General features: G+C 35.7%; 4 protein-coding genes across 5 annotated transcripts in view; 3 read left to right on the forward strand and 1 right to left on the reverse strand.

Moving 5' to 3' along the window:
- Positions 1-6,193, forward strand: part of LOC109852450 (actin-5, muscle-specific) — a 13,412-nt gene extending 7,219 nt beyond the window's left edge. The window contains exons 1-2 of one of the 2 annotated variants that reach the window (XM_020423621.1): positions 2,510-2,589; positions 4,938-6,193. In XM_020423621.1, the coding sequence (XP_020279210.1) occupies positions 4,964-6,094 (1,131 nt within the window). In that variant the 5' untranslated portion in view covers positions 2,510-2,589; positions 4,938-4,963 and the 3' untranslated portion in view covers positions 6,095-6,193. Of the gene's footprint in view, positions 1-2,509; positions 2,590-4,937 lie in introns of those variants that run through there. The other variant, XM_020423622.1, reaches the window with a different exon arrangement.
- A 2,276-nt stretch (positions 6,194-8,469) lies between these two features.
- LOC109852449 (actin, muscle) lies at positions 8,470-10,628 on the forward strand. Its single transcript, XM_020423619.1, has 3 exons — positions 8,470-8,564; positions 9,162-9,312; positions 9,534-10,628. The coding sequence occupies exons 2-3, from the start codon at positions 9,187-9,189 to the stop codon at positions 10,536-10,538; spliced, it is 1,131 nt and encodes a 376-aa protein (XP_020279208.1). The 5' UTR covers positions 8,470-8,564; positions 9,162-9,186; the 3' UTR covers positions 10,539-10,628.
- Positions 10,629-13,696: 3,068 nt separating this feature from the next.
- Positions 13,697-16,196, reverse strand: LOC109852414 (membrane-bound transcription factor site-2 protease). Its single transcript, XM_020423553.1, has 6 exons — positions 15,746-16,196; positions 15,290-15,565; positions 14,773-15,123; positions 14,545-14,703; positions 14,180-14,437; positions 13,697-14,069 (listed from the first exon to the last, which is right to left on the reverse strand). Exons 1-6 carry the CDS (start codon positions 15,818-15,820, stop codon positions 13,701-13,703), a joined length of 1,488 nt encoding a protein of 495 aa, XP_020279142.1. The 5' UTR covers positions 15,821-16,196; the 3' UTR covers positions 13,697-13,700.
- Positions 16,197-16,383: 187 nt separating this feature from the next.
- Positions 16,384-17,222, forward strand: LOC109852415 (transcription initiation factor IIA subunit 2). The gene is made up of 4 exons (XM_020423554.1): positions 16,384-16,568; positions 16,655-16,759; positions 16,843-16,972; positions 17,082-17,222. The coding sequence occupies exons 1-4, from the start codon at positions 16,494-16,496 to the stop codon at positions 17,111-17,113; spliced, it is 342 nt and encodes a 113-aa protein (XP_020279143.1). The 5' UTR covers positions 16,384-16,493; the 3' UTR covers positions 17,114-17,222.
- Positions 17,223-17,634: the final 412 nt, after the last annotated feature.

Consider the following 17,634-nt stretch of genomic DNA (forward strand, 5'->3'; position numbering starts at 1 on the left):
CGTATGCAAAAGGAAATCACTGCTCTTGCTCCCTCGACCATCAAGATCAAGATCATTGCTCCACCCGAGAGGAAGTACTCCGTATGGATCGGTGGTTCCATCCTGGCTTCCCTGTCCACCTTCCAACAGATGTGGATCTCCAAACAGGAGTATGACGAGTCCGGCCCCGGCATTGTCCACCGCAAATGTTTCTAAATGCGTCGTTAAGTCATCAATTCGACGATGCTTTTTTCAAAAGAACATCTTTCTACCTCGAAGAGAACACGCAACAATATGTTGTTCTGCTCCGAGCAATCAAGCTGCTACGAAAAAACATCATCAGAGCACCATCATCGACTTTCAGTCATTGGATCTCATCAAATTGTCATTGTCTTGCTTGTCGTTGCGTGAACAACGACGACTTGGCTAATCATCTCTTGTCACTTAAAAATTGTACGTGACATCACGTCATTACTCACTTGGCGGTATCATCACGGCCGAGGTAGCGGTTGGCGAGTTTTCGTGTCGCAGGACCTCGCCTATGGTGGCCTGGACGTTGCTGAGCAAAAAAATCCTCGCACGTATAAAATTCAAATGCACGTAAAGAAAATCCAAATGCATCTTTCGATTACGAAAGGGACATTCTTGGATGGACAGAAGAAAACGTGGATTTTGCCGGCTTTTGCTTGTCAACGAGTTTCGAGACTACTTTAGGAAGGTTGTGCTCTTTTACTGTCGCGCGAACGTCTTTAACCACCGTTATAGAAATTAATCATCTATACGTTCTATTATGTACGACTATATAGTTTGCTAATCAAAGCAAGCAACTTTAAGTTCTATCAACATACTTCTATACTGTAATTTATTTTGTAAATATTATACGCTATAATGTTATTATACGATGTCAAACTCAAATACACATAATATCACACTACCAGTGTTATACAATCTTTTTTATATATTTACCTTATAAACTCCGTGTTTGAATTATTTCTTCTATTTCCTTGGCATCTTCTTGGCGAAACATTATCAAGTTCCTTGTGATCGTCCTCAATCTTCAATTCTTCTTAAGAGATCTTCGTTCTATACTGCAAAAAACATGTTAATTATATAGCAAGAGTACGCAAAGTTTAAAATAAATTTGTTAAAAAACGTTGGTTTTATTTTATCAAACATAAATGCATTTATTAAGAGAGAAGTAAAACTTTTTTAGATATAAGTATTTAAAGTCAATTCACGCGAATATGTAAAAAAGATTTCTTTCTATTTTTCATCTTCTTTAAGATTTTACTTAAATAAATGTTGAGAATGAAAGAAAGAACTCTTGTGCCTTATTCACTTCACAATCTGTCTCAAACTTTATAACAATAAACGAAATTTTAGCTGAGTGTTTTAACGTTTTGGGAGTATAATCCTTTCGATTTCGCGTCCAAATTTGTCTTCGCAGAGGAGTAGCGGCGATCGTAATTTCAAAATAGCCCTTATTGATACGTGCATGTGTGCAATCGCGGTAAGTAGTAACCTTGGTCCAAAATATGACACTATAACCCTTGTTATAAACCAATTTTCCACTATGTAATTTTTTCTCTTTTCCGTGCCAAACTCTGCGTAATGAGAATTTTGCTTCCACGAAAGTCGAGTTTGCTAAACTTAATTATTCGCGCAAAGAAACTTATGAATTTACTCTCCAAACTCCAAGAATTATTATTATCTTGCAGTTATCACATCCTTTCTAGAAGTCTTTTGTAAGAAGGATCCGTAAGCGCGGATCTTGATTCTAGTGATATTTAAGGACGAGAATTTTCGCAATAAAAGCTCTCACAAAGAAGCTAGCTTCAGTTTATTTCGGTCGCATCGCGTAATCACAAAATATTTTCGCCTGTATCTTGATTCTTATTTCTTTCTCGATCTCTTCCGCCTCCTAGTCATTCATACGTGTTTAATGCACTCGTTTGAATAAACACTTCTACACGAAAGTTATGTACAAATTATTGCGATTTGAAATTAAATTTATTATAAGAAAATAAATATACAATTAGAATTTAAAATGCCGAACACACAATGTGAGATCTTGAAAGAAGAAAATTCATGAACTATACCAAAAACCTCGATGTCTATTTTAGAAAACTACGTTTAAAAAAAGATATAAAGAAAGCTTACACATATTGCATGAGTCTTTCAACAAACACATTTCTGTGAAGTTTACTTTCATAAAACCAAACCAGATCTGTCCAAATCAAGCGTACGAGAATATTTTTACATGAAATATTTTGCTCGGTACGTGTGCAGAAACGCAATACAAAGACTGAAATTATTACAAAGACAAGAATTAAGTAACTCGGAGAGGACCGTAATGCCGAAGCGATCGGTATGTATTTGAAAGTAACGTGGGAATGCGAAGTATTTCCAAAGCGTGTTTCGTCGATCCGCTTAGGGGCTGCGACCGCCTAGTTCGGCGAGCATTGCGACGCCCCGCGAGGCGATGCCTTTTTCGTGCCTGTCGGACACGCACCATCCTACGAAAATGCGGGGGCGTTGAGACGAGAGCATATAATCGACGTCGCGACGCCGCCGAGGCACAGACGCCGCTCCACCTCTGTCCCGTGCACGGTACGTAGACACAGTAGTATTTCCGCAAGAATTTCCGTCAGAGTCCTTTTCTCCTCTCGGGAATACGGGTTGCTCCGTTTGCTTCCGCGTCGCCTTATCTCGAGACAGTTTACGTGTTGTTGATATGACTTGCGAGTCGAAGTGATAAACGCTGCTGCGCCATTAGGATTATCCGAGACAATCAAGAATCTCGTTCCAGACAGAGAGTAACAGCTTACACTTTACTATTTTTATTTATATATTCAGTATTCTCAAGTTTTATAAGTTCCGAACTTTATCAAGTAATTTTTAAAGTTCCAAAGTTCCAAAGTTTAGAATATATAAATGGATGGATTATTGTTATACGAATGAATTAATTATTATTTATAGAACATAACATTCTTGCTTGTTTTGTTTTTAGTTCATTTTCACTCATTTTTTAAATAAAAATAAATCAATAAAGATATTAAAATAATATAATTAAACCACTTAAGATATTAAAATAGTTTTAAATGTCGATGATAAGACACTTAACTTTTAATTAAACTGTTCTTAATTACTTAGATTAGTAACATATATATTTCTTATTATTTTTCTTTAATTCATAAATAAAATCTGAATGAATTGAGTTTGGAAAAATTTAGCTGTTGCTTATAAATTACGATATTAAAGATTATACATTTTTATTTCTAACATGTTTATATTTTTTAAGTTATTATATATACTTGCCTAAGAGAAGCGTTCGATTCATTGTCGAATTCTCGGAAGAAGTTCAAGTTCGCAGCGTATCATTGTATCCATTGAGATTGATTCTTGGCGCATCATCAAACTGCTCACATAATTGTTGAATAGCTGTATTCGTCTTTCATTCGATAAGCCAAAAAGCAACCCCTGTTCCAAATTAATTTTAATTTTTGAATATAAAGTACACACATCTGTTTCTATCTATCTATCTATCTATTTCTCTCTCTCTAATTGTATCAATTTTTATAGTAGTTAAAAGTAATAGTATATAAATTTTCAGAAAGCATTACATAAACAACTAATCAGATCAAAATTAAAATAAAAAATTTTTATCAAAATTAGTATGATTTAAAAACGTGTTTTAAATTACTTAACATTTAATTTACTCGCTTTAAATTTATCTGACAAACTATAAAAGTTACAAATTGTGTGAAGTACATGTAAGTAGACAAAGTTCACCGATCTTTCAATGTCCATAAAAGGATCTCACTCTTGCGGAACGCGCACTTTCTCTATTTCTATTCTCCTATAATAAGATCATTTCTAAAATTACTCTTCTAAAGATTAATTTTCTTAATACTCTTTAATTTTAAACTTTGTTTAATAACCTTTAGTTTTAGTTATAATGCTTTTAAGAATTAGAACTAAAACTAACAAGAGCAAGTTCAAAATTTGTATTAATGTTAATACTAATGTATTAATATTAATACAGTTGCTGATCATAAAAGCAGCGCGTAGTGCAGAACGAGTGATCCCTTTATGGTCGCGTTCATAGACGCATAGCCGAGGTCTACGGCCGTGCAGACACGTTAGTCCTTTTCCGCGAGCAGACATAATTTTGGCATGCTCACCGTTGGCCTCGCGGCGGGGCGTTATGTTTTACCCGTCGTCGTCGTCGTCGTCTTCGGCTGCGGCGGCGACGGCGGCGGCGGCGGCGTCAGCCACCATAATCGTCGCTTGAACTTATTAGGGAGCGTCCGCCGTACGTCTAAAGTTAGCGACGCGTCGAGCGAAAATAGCGCCGAGACGCTGGGGCTGCTTTGCCTATCGCTTTATAGGCAACTGGGTCAATTCTAGCTTCGCGCAATGTCCGCCTGGGAATTTTATCGAAGAACCTGCGAAATTCATGTCTATTATCAAATATATAAATTATATATTTTCGATAACTTATTTCTAACGTTTTTTAAAAGTTTTTAAATGCTTCCTATCTTTGTTCTCCTTTTAGAAAACGTTTTTAAATAATTTTAAATAATTTAAGTGTTCTCTCGAAGTTAATATACTCAAGCTTGTATGCGTTTTATTTGATAATAAAATAAAACAATAAAAATTTGTATTCTCTTCACGCAGATTTGGCGTAAATTATATACTTTCACTATATCTTCTTATCTTAACATTATTATTATTTACATAAAAAAAGCAATACTATTTATAAATATATAACATTGGCAAAATTATTTTTAAATTAGTTTTTGTATGTTATTGATAAAACTCGGTTATTACTGAACAAAAGAATATTAGTCAAAATTTAAATTAGTGATATCAAAACTACAAATAGAAATAAACTTTTTACGCAATTATTATCTAGATTATTAGCAAAGATAACAGAAACATCACGATTATTGCAGAGAGTTAAACCCGAAGAAAAGCCACAATGTGTGACGACGAAGTAGCTGCCCTTGTTGTAGACAATGGTTCCGGCATGTGCAAAGCCGGTTTCGCCGGAGACGACGCTCCTCGCGCCGTCTTCCCCTCGATCGTCGGTCGCCCTAGACATCAGGGTGTGATGGTCGGTATGGGTCAGAAAGACAGCTACGTGGGTGACGAAGCTCAGAGCAAGAGAGGTATCCTGACATTGAAATACCCGATCGAGCACGGTATTATCACCAACTGGGATGATATGGAGAAGATTTGGCATCACACTTTCTACAATGAACTTCGAGTCGCTCCTGAAGAACATCCTGTTCTACTCACAGAAGCGCCCCTCAACCCAAAAGCTAATCGTGAAAAGATGACGCAGATCATGTTCGAAACCTTCAACAGCCCCGCCATGTATGTCGCCATCCAAGCCGTCCTTTCACTGTACGCTTCCGGTCGTACCACCGGTATCGTCTTGGATTCCGGTGACGGTGTTTCTCACACCGTACCCATCTACGAAGGTTACGCTCTTCCTCATGCTATCCTCCGTCTGGATTTGGCCGGTCGCGATCTTACCGACTATCTCATGAAGATCCTGACTGAGAGAGGCTACAGCTTCACCACCACGGCTGAGCGAGAAATTGTCCGCGATATCAAGGAGAAACTGTGCTATGTCGCTTTGGACTTCGAACAGGAAATGGCTACCGCTGCCGCTAGCACATCTCTCGAGAAGAGCTACGAGTTGCCTGATGGTCAAGTCATTACCATTGGTAACGAAAGGTTCCGTACGCCCGAAGCTCTCTTCCAACCTTCCTTCCTGGGTATGGAATCCTGCGGTATTCACGAGACCGTCTACAACTCCATCATGAAGTGCGACGTCGATATCCGTAAGGATCTGTACGCCAACAACGTTCTGTCCGGAGGTACCACCATGTATCCCGGTATTGCCGATCGTATGCAAAAGGAAATCACTGCTCTTGCTCCCTCGACCATCAAGATCAAGATCATTGCTCCACCCGAGAGGAAGTACTCCGTATGGATCGGTGGTTCCATCCTGGCTTCCCTGTCCACCTTCCAACAGATGTGGATCTCCAAACAGGAGTACGACGAGTCCGGTCCCGGCATCGTCCACCGCAAGTGCTTCTAAGCAATTACGCTCGATGCTATTCACTATTATTATCGTTATTATTGCTACACCTTTCCCTAAGATGTACCGATCACTGCCGCATTGCTTCGTCTAGTTGGGTCTCCCTTAGTCGAATACAATTTATTGTCGTTATTATCGGTCCGTGGCGGCGAGTCTTTTTCCAACGACTATCACACATATACGTCATCTTTTGTATATAAGTTTACGTCTATGGAATAAATCAATCTTGTATTCTTAAATCCGTTTAATTCATAATGTTTCATTTTTTGATACCCTTATATTTGAATGAGTAGTAAGTAGAGTAATACTTCTCGTATTAAAAGAAATTATATGCATTTATAATTAAATAGTACAATTAGTCTAATATATATATATACACATATATGTATATATATGTATAATTAACTAATTAGTAAAGTGAGTTTAACGGCAAAGGATAATTTGTTAATTTCACGGTTTAACAGATTATCAAGTTCAGAAAAACATCAATATTAAACCTTATAATTAAATATGCGTTTATAAAATTTCTATAAAAGTGTGTATAAAAGTTTACGTTTTATAAATAGTATTAAAATTAAGATCACTATAAAACTGTACGTAAAAAAATTGATATGTAGAAGATGTGCGAAGTATTATTTCGGATTTATTCGGTAACCGTTCATTAAAGAAAAGCACAATCTATAAATAATGTCGTGTTGTATTGATTGATAAATGTAATTTGATATCAGTGTTTCTAATCTTGTTCACATACAGCTACGTGGTTTTTGAGCTCTTTTTTTGGCACTTTATGTATAGATTTGCAGAAAGATGTGTATGTAAATAAGTGTAGTATCATATTAGCAACCATAACAAACGCGATGATATTACATAAAACATGAAGATAGCACGGCCGATATTACATAAAACTTGACCGAGGATATCTCTCATATCTGGCAATACTCCAAAATCTATAAACATATTTTAATATTACGCATGTATTGTGTGTCTTTTTGACAGTATAATTATAGATTAAAATTTTATTGTCTGACCAGAAATACAACTAGGGAAAGGTGACTACATTTTGTCAATTATATACATTTAAAGTTCAAAAGTTCAACGCAAAATAACAACTATATGTGCGGTTATTATATATTTGTGTATAGTTGTTATAAAATAATAACTGTGTGTCAAATTATACACAAGATAGGTTGTTACATATGAAACATGCAATCGAGTTTTTTGCCGATAAATTGAGATTAGTCGAGGTACACAAGATATGTGTATCCTTAAAGTTTGTTTAATCGATGTCATTACTTTTTCTACTTAAGTTTTTTCAAGTTATCTACTTGAGGTTTTTCAAAGGAAAAGTAATGAAAACGTTTACCTCATCTGATGAGAACATCCAATTAGAATTTTTACACTTACATCTTGCGAGATTATTGCGATCGTAGTAATGCGAACGAGAGACCTTCGACAAAAGGATGCACCCTTTCAGGGTTGAAACTCGGCAATGTGAATCAGCACTAGCTACCGGTACCAGTATCTTTACTGGCGATGCAAAAAGGTAGAGGGGATTTTCGCGATGGCTCGAGCAAAATAGTCGCCCTGTGCGTCTGCCAATTATAGCAAATTACAAACTGCAATTAGTGAATAAGATCGTTTCTGCTAATGCACGGGCAATTGGTTTTTTTGCAAACCGATTTAATTAAATATTGCATTACATTACTGATGTTTCAAGAACAAAATTGGTCAAGGTAATAATGATCACCAAAAACGCAAAGATAAAAAAAGTTTTTTTCAAGAATTAATATACCGAAAAGATTTTCTAATCTTCTAAAGTTCAATTTTATAACAAGTTCTATTTTTTTAATTAAATATTTTCAAATCTTATACCGTCAATTTATTTTTTCGACTTGTTTTTCAAAAAGTTAATATTCTGAAATTTGTTTTCTGTAATTGTTGCTTGAATATCTTTTAGAACTTTTTTGTGTATGTTTTTTTTTAATTTTATTTCCTCTTTTGTCACAGGATTCTACAGTGTAATTCTTGTTCATTTTTCCAATCTTCATCTTTCAAGATTTCTTTGGATTTGCATCCCTTTGCCGAGGCTCACAACGACATCCGACGGCCCTGGCACGTAACGAGTCCTTATTTGGACCCGGGGACCGCTGGCCACCACCTCGTCGTTGTCGCAAGCACTCTCCGTTTTCCTCTATCTCTCCCTCTACTGGCGCTATTCTCTTTAGGGCGAACTAAGGACTAGGTTGATTCTAATGGGCGGCGCGGACTCCCGGCCCGATGTTTAACGCGGACAGCAGATTTCCATGTAAGGGGCGGACCGCTATTTTCGGCCGCAGACCGATATGGATAAAGGGACCCCACGGAGTCGACGGTGCGCCACTCGCTGCTCTCGCCGGTCTCTTGCACGACATACACGCGACCCTTGAACGACCATCGTCGATCTCGCCCTCGGCTCTTATATCAGTTTACGGTAAAATTCATCGTGCTGTTGATTTCAACAAAACGCGACTACTTCCTCGGCTCACACGCACCACGTTCAAGAATTTTCTTCGAATCAAGGTCTTCTTCGTCCAAGAAATTTTCGCAATCGCAAAAATTTCACCAGGATTTTTATTATTCGATCATATGTAGTGTTATTAGGATAAATAGTGCTCAAGTTAATTAAGTGAGTTTTTAGTTGTGAGTACAAGAGCGGTGAAAAGTTGATCAGATAATATTCCAAAAATCCTTGAAAGAAACTGTGCAAAATGAACCGAGAAGGGCTTGCGTAATTAAATATAAAGTGAAGTAGTGTTTCTGATGAATGCATCATAGTGGACGTAAAAATAGTGATAGTTACATAGTTAATTAACACTACTGCACTACTTATTTTAGAAATAAAACTCGATATACTTTTCATATTTTAAGAAATGCGGAAAAGTTTTTAATATTTTATATATTATTTCTTAAATTAACTTGTGGATCTGAAAATATTTATTAACGATATTTTGTTTTTATAATAACTAATCGTATAATAATTACCAATACCTTATGCCGAAATACTTCTTTACATATCTCATTTCCGCAGATAATAATATTAAAAGCCGACCAAGATGTGTGACGATGATGTTGCGGCACTAGTCGTGGACAATGGATCCGGTATGTGCAAGGCCGGATTTGCCGGAGACGATGCGCCGCGTGCCGTGTTTCCTAGCATTGTTGGTCGCCCTCGTCATCAGGTTTGTCCGTGTATAAGTTTGTTTTCATAAATCTATCAGTTACATAAAATTTATTATTTTATATTTTTATTTACATTCCCATTTTCGAATCTATTAAAGACTAACTCAATATTGTAGTTCTAAAAGTTCATTAACTTAGTTAAAACGAATATCCTTCGTCTTCTTGGTTTGAGCAAAGAAAAACGTACTATCCCGCTTACGTAAAATTTCGTTCTTTGCAGGGTGTGATGGTCGGTATGGGTCAAAAAGACAGCTATGTTGGTGACGAGGCGCAAAGCAAGAGAGGTATATTAACATTAAAGTATCCTATAGAACACGGTATTATCACCAATTGGGACGATATGGAAAAAATTTGGCATCATACTTTCTACAATGAATTGCGAGTCGCTCCTGAAGAACATCCTGTTCTTCTTACCGAAGCACCCCTTAATCCGAAAGCTAACCGTGAAAAAATGACGCAGATCATGTTCGAAACCTTCAACAGCCCCGCCATGTATGTCGCCATCCAGGCCGTCCTCTCACTGTACGCTTCCGGTCGTACCACCGGTATCGTCTTGGATTCCGGTGACGGTGTTTCTCACACCGTGCCGATCTATGAAGGTTACGCCCTTCCTCATGCCATTCTTCGTCTGGATTTGGCCGGTCGCGATCTCACCGACTATCTCATGAAGATCCTGACCGAAAGAGGCTACAGCTTCACCACCACGGCTGAGCGAGAAATCGTCCGCGACATCAAGGAGAAACTGTGCTATGTCGCCTTGGACTTCGAACAGGAAATGGCAACCGCTGCCGCCAGCACTTCTCTCGAAAAGAGCTACGAGTTGCCTGATGGTCAAGTCATCACTATCGGTAACGAGAGGTTCCGCTGCCCAGAAGCTCTCTTCCAACCTTCCTTCCTGGGTATGGAATCCTGCGGTATTCACGAGACCGTCTACAACTCCATCATGAAGTGCGACGTCGATATCCGTAAGGATCTGTACGCCAACACTGTCCTGTCTGGTGGTACCACCATGTATCCCGGTATTGCCGATCGTATGCAGAAAGAAATCACCGCCCTCGCTCCCTCGACTATTAAAATCAAGATCATTGCTCCACCTGAAAGAAAATATTCCGTATGGATCGGTGGTTCCATCCTGGCTTCCCTGTCCACCTTCCAACAGATGTGGATCTCCAAGCAGGAATACGACGAGTCCGGTCCTGGTATCGTTCATCGCAAATGTTTCTAAATATATCGTGCCAAGAATTGATCACAACTACCAGCACTACTATCTTTGTGACTCTTTTCTTCCTCTTTTATGTTTCTTTCTATATACACGGTTAAGTTTCGAATTACACTACGTCCATTACGAAATACAAAGATGCGAAAGAAGAGAAGGAAGAGAGCGATAAAGACAAAAACGGAGAAGAGAGAATGAGAGAAAAAGAAAGAAAGAGAGAGAGAGAGAGAGAGAGAGAAAAAAGACGAAATATGTAAAAGAAGATGAGCGCCAAATAAATCAATTAAGTGCCTTTACGCTACACATTTACCATATTGTATTATACTAGTTTATAACAACATGACTGTTTGTTTATGAGCGTTAACTTAATGATAATTTTCTCGGCCACTTAAATCAAATTTCTGAATTTTTCAATATATATCTAATATTTATATACGTAATTATACACACAAACATACACATTACATAAACACGTACTTAAGATCGCTCGCTGATGATCGCGTAAGTTTGATATGTGCAACGTCCATTTGATGATTATCGACAATAAAGAAAAATACGACCAGCTATATGTCGACGTCGGCTCATATTGTTGTCCGGCAAATTCATACGTATTATATCTTATTATTAATGATATTGAAAGAAAATAAAGCCGTATATTATATAATATTTTCATGTTGAAATTGCGTGTTTCTTACCGATGTGTCTCCCAGTAGTAATTTTCAAATCCTCCATCTCTCGTAATATCCGTTTGCTTTTTGATTATTTATTTAGACTGGAATATGTAAAATACGGCTATTACTCACAAACCTTTCTCCAGTCAAGCAAAATATCTTCAGTGATGACTATCCTGGTAGCGTTTTCACACCAGGTACGGTACGAGTTGAATCTCTCCTGAAGCAATTGATAAACGTCAATTTGCGCCGACTTATTCCGTCTCATTCTTTTCACCGTCTATTGTGACTGTCTCATTTGTATGTTTCACTTTTCTGCCACTTGGAAAACGAAGGCGCTATTAATCTTCGTTACACGGCGAAGCATTGGTCGCGTTCAACAAATTCAAATTTGAAACATCGCTTTGCGTTTCTTGCCTATATGATTGGCGCAATAACTTTTATATCTATATTAGATCTAAATAAATACACCAATCAGTAAGTGCAAAGCAATGAAACTCAACTGTCGAGTCCGCCAAACGCAATCATTGTGATAATAAGATAAAAATAGAGACACTTATTAATTCGTATATAATCGAAAGTGCGCTCTGCCGCGCGCGCATCGATTCGATACTTCGATTCTCGAAATTTCGATTCTCGAAATTCGCGCGCTTCGATAAACTGAGATTAACGGGCTTGTTGTGGCGGGCGCGCGACGCGTAGCAGAACTTCTCTTAAATTCGTCTCGTATTTTTCGCGATTATTGTTGTCTCTCGCGCAAATATCGGTAGTACGTGTGTGTCGCAAAGTGTCGGGCGTTCGCAGTGATACATAATTAACGTTGCGCACTCACTGGTAATGTTAATTGGCGAGTATTATGATGAAATTGTTTCGGCCGTTTATGCTCCCGCGAGACGGAACGAAATGGCCGACGCGAGAAAGACTTCATTCGAATTAATTCGCATTTTTCGCGATTATTATTGTCTCGCGCGTAAATAAATGAATGTCGTGAAGTATCGGACGTTCTCGTTGATATGTAATTAACATCACGCACTCGCTATAGTAACGGTAATCGATGAGTCTTAAAATTTTTAAACATAATGAATTTGTATTTTACTTTCTTACTTATGTTCTTTTATTCGTTGTTTCAGGATTGTTATGCAGATTTTCCGAGATATTTGCAACACCGGAGCTGATTTGGGAGAAGCTGGTTCGGAAAATCGGGTGCTGGCACGAAGGTACGCGTGTGTGTTTTATAGCCATTAAATTTAACGTTTTATGAACATTAAATTATTACTTTTCTTAATTATTTCTTATTCTTATTGAAATCACATATTTCATGATATTAAAAAAACTTTTACACTTGATATTTACAGTAGTAGAAAATTATTTGTTTTTACATCTAACAATAAGAAAATTGTATTTTTTTACAGAGTGGTGTTGTAGCAGAAGGTGGCCAGCGCTCGGTATGTACATTTTAGGGTTTTCTAGTAGTGTGAAATCAGTGCGAATCGCGTATAGAATTTTATTGTTGTTAATTGTAAAACATTCAGCATATAATTTCAGTCTCCAAATAAACCGAAGCATTCGTTCCGTTATAAAAGTAGTTTTTATTATCCGCGTTTTGCCGAATTTTTATATCGTAGTAAATTATCTGGTATAGTGATTAAAGTGTGGACCTTAGAAAAATGTAAAAGTGTTTGGACTTTAGTAAAATTTTTAATTGACGAACGTGTTTATATTTTGTGTGTGTGTATATTTCGCGTCTTCTCCGCGTCGCGAGTGAAAAAGTACTACGACTACATGGGACGATGTAAAGACCACTTTCGAGGGAGACTGAGGATTTCAGAAGAAGATACATCGATGGACAACGAAGGGACCGCACAAACATGAGTCACAAAATCAAACTTTATCACTTGTTCTTTTTAGCTACTTCTTTTTATCTGTATTATAAATTTTGTCTAGTTTTATTTTATTGTATTGTAAAGTATCAAAGCAAATTATAGACTTGAAACTTATTTCTTCACTTCTTTTTTACGAGATTTTATTACTTTTATTAATGCTGAGTCTACATGTAAAGAATTTATTTATATATATTTTCTATAAAATTACATATGTATATATACACTCACAAATGTAGCTAAAAGGAACAATTTTTATATATTGCTTGCGTAATGTCCGTATATATCAGTCGCACTGATTTCCAATGGCGCAAAAGAAGATATTCATATATTGAGACACAATTTTCTTTTGTTTATCTTTACATAAATATGGTGAAATGTGTAAAATTATAAACACATGGGGGGATACGCGAAATGGAACCAAATAACTCGTGCACATAGCATAAAACCAAATCAATTGGTAAAATATTTTTATTTAATGGGAGGATTGGTTAGTGTAGTTTATGTGCACAAAATATAAACATTAGAATTCGGAGACGAAAAATCTTGGATGGGAACACGTAAAATAAGTTCAAGGTTATTTTCAGATTTCTTCCTACTACAAGTCTACACGTTAATGTCTAAAGCAATTTATTAACAAGTAAATACATTATATTTAATGTAAGAAGTATTGTGCCTATGCATGTTATTATAATCACAGCAGCTTCTCTCGTATTTTTATTATGCGGCATGAAATTCAGTAAATAAAGTACAATTATATTTATAATATGTTGACCGTCCAGAAAGAAGCAGGGTACAACATTAATAATCGCTAATGCTGCCGAAAATACTGTAATATATTTGCAAAGTAATGTTAACGATTCGGGCAAATTAGGATATACAAAAGCGTATTTTGGCACCCAATCCGATATGTCAACGGATCTGTAAATTTCTGGCGGATAGCCAAAAAATAACACGTCCTTACCTTCTTTTCTCTTTATTTGTACAATCTAAAAGATAAAAGACAAGAGATATAAAAATTATCGATAGAAAATTTTTCATAAAAGATAAATTTTAATAATACACAATTTTACAAAAGAATTTATTATGTGTTGCTTACCTTTGTTACATTATCTAATGAGGGTCTCATACAATGAGTATCTTGAGATAAACATTCGTGACTAGCTTGACAAAAATTATGTGATTGATTAATCATTGTCCTTGCTGGAAGGCAAGAATGTGGAGGTAAATGAAGAGGAGCAGCTTGCGGCCCTTCAATATATTCAAAACACAAACTGCCACTTGTTTCGCTGTCGGTTGTACAACAATTCACAATACCGTTAGTCTTCTGTTTAGCTGGTACTGACTCATCATAATCCTGGCGATATCGTTCAAGATAAAATGTGTATAAAAAATATTTTTAACACGTTTTTTTATGCAATTTAACAATTCCAACTTTTATAAAAATGTTAACAACAGTATTACCTGGATGAATGATTGTTTGACACAATAACCAAGAGCTGGATGTTGCACTGCATGCAATATGCAGTCATGCCAGTCTTCACTATTACTTACAGGACAATCATTTAACTTGTATATAACATCATGTTCCAAGAGACCAGCTGGTCCTAATAAAGGTGAATCCTACAAATAAGAGAAATAAATCATCGAACAATAATAATAATATACCTGGTATATACTTTCATCACTCACTGGCAAAATAGTTTTTACATAAACTCCAGAACCAAGATTGTAAAGTGGTGACCATAGCCATGTAGAAAATACAAGAATTGCTGCAGCTACTGTAGCAAGAATAATATTATGCCAAATGCCTGCGCATGTGACACGTAACTGATTTCTCAGTGGCAATGAGACTAGTTGTTCATTGCTTAAGTGTACATAAGCTATTGGAATTATGAAAATAATCAACATTCCTAAACCAAACAGCTGTACATCTTCTCTTGCTGCAGCAAGGGCATGTCCTAATTCATGGACTATACTGCATATTGCTAATGTTACTATGTAATAGCCAATCTCATTGAATGGAACATCCACACCTGGTAACTGGAAAATATACAGACTAATAAAAATAAAATAATAACAGTGTAAAAAACATGCATAAACTAAGAAAATATTTTCTATTTAAAGATCCAAATAATTTCATGTTTGCATATCTTACAAATTTAAAAAAATTTCTTGAAATATACATCTATTTCCTTCAAAGTTATACCATAGGTTCTAACACAGCCCCTGAATTAATATTGTCTGAAGATCCAGCCAGCCACATATTAAATGTCATCTTCAATATAATACAAGTAGCTATTGGCAGAAGTATGATGCTTATTATAGCACCAGCACTGAACCAAGCAGTCCAAAATCTTGAGCGATCCATTCCCCATTTTATTATTTTGCGATTGAAAGCAGTTGTAAACCACTTTATTCGAAATATCTGGACTTCTAAACCAGTGTTTTCCAAAAAATACAGATATGGAAAATGTGAACAGGACTGAAAAGCAAATAGTCTGAATTAAATATTTCATGATCTTTTATATGTTTATATAAATAGATGAATATACATAAAATCATATATAATCTTCATATATTAGAGCACTGAATGAATATAAAGTGAAATTTTGTGTGACATTGTCTAAAAGAGAAAACAACATATAAACATTAAGTACCTTACCTTAAAAAGTGTATCAAAAAAGAATAACGAACAGTGTATCAGAGCTATCACAATTAATACGCCTAAAGCATCCATTGTTTATTTTATTTCAATCTGGATGTTTTTGAAGACAGTTTCATTCATAACTACGTCATTACGAACGGCTAAGAAATTAAAAATCACGCACTGCACGTATATATGTATGCATGTTGCACATGTATATACAACATACATATACGTTATTGATATACATAATATATTTCACAGTCACATATAAATACAGTATACTTTTTAGCAGTAAGATTAAGACGCATTTGTGAGAATCAATGATGTGGTGTTAAAAGCCGGTGGCCAATGTCCACAATGCTCATATCGGACTCATGCATTTTACACACTTATACCGCTCATACCGACAATCGTCGATTTAGTGTCGCGTTGCGCAGTTATTTCAGGATATGAATATCTGCGCAACACACGTCTCGAACCGACAATTGTCGGTACGATACGAGTGTACAGAATACAGTCATGATCAGTTTACAAGTGTATATTCACAAAAGCCCCAGAACTGACAAATCACGTTACTGATCTTTAGTAACTAGCTAGGTTCGCCGGTTAGATGAGGCCGCTGCAAACACTGGTAACTAGAGACCCATAGTGGCCAAGATGCGTGTGCTGAATAAACGATTCCACGTTTGTTGATACTATGTAAACTCTGTTTCTGTAATCTAGACTTACATATCCATACGGTTTATTCATACATCGTAGAAAAATGTCTAATTACCAATTATATAGGAATACCACATTGGGGCACACGTTGCAAGAAAGTCTCGATGAATTGATTCAGGTAAATATACTTGTGTAATAATAGGTTGGGATGATTTAACCAATATCAATTTTTCTATTGAGTACATCTATGTGTGTGTATTGCAGTATGGACAAATTACACAACAGCTTTCGCTAAAAGTATTGTTACAATTTGATAAATCTATTAATCAAGCTCTTGCATCAAGAGTTAAATCCAGACTGACATTCAAGGTAAATCATGTCTAAGATAAGTTTCACATGATTAAGTTATATTAACTAAAAATATTTAAAAACTAAATATTTGTTTATTATAGGCTGGAAAATTAAATACATATAGATTTTGTGATAATGTATGGACTTTTATGTTGAATGATGTTGAATTTCGTGAAGTTCAGGAGGTTGCAATAGTTGATAAAGTAAAAATTGTCGCTTGTGATGGGAAAAGTAAGTATATAAATTTTGCCATTTTATGTATATGCATAACACATTTTTTTACATGTAAAATGTTTATTAGTTTTATTTTTTATTCAAATTTTATAATAATTCTTCTCAGCATTGGATGCAGATGGAGCAGCAAAACGATAACAAATGCTATAGTTTGCAGCATTTTTATCATAGCATAATATTAATAATTATTATCAAGCATAATATTAAGTTTTCATTATACCAGAGCAACCAAAATATAATTAATATAAACATAACATAAGCATACATATATAAGTAGTAATTATTTTCCTATAAATATATTTTCCTATAAATATATTGCAAGTATTGACATTGGCAGCTAACATCAAGCAGTTGAATCTTGTAACTTCTCACGTGTGTAATTTTTACTGTGTATTAATTCTGTTTACACTTGTTATGTACACGAATACTTATGTACAATAATTTTTAATATTGTAATAAAACAAATTAGGAGTATATATCAATTAGAAATATGTATATATCAATTGCATAAGTCTCTATCTAAATTACTTTTTGTTATCTAGAAAAAGACATTATTTTTAATAAGATTATAATTGCTTCTTGGATTTATTCTAGCGACTAGAGTTGCACGTGAGTTGCATATTTTATGTTTTCTCCAAAAATATTCTCATCCACAAGCG

Source organism: Pseudomyrmex gracilis, unplaced genomic scaffold, assembly GCF_002006095.1.
Source record: "Pseudomyrmex gracilis isolate BER0280 unplaced genomic scaffold, ASM200609v1 scaffold_29, whole genome shotgun sequence".
NCBI classification, from domain to species: Eukaryota; Metazoa; Arthropoda; class Insecta; order Hymenoptera; family Formicidae; genus Pseudomyrmex; species Pseudomyrmex gracilis.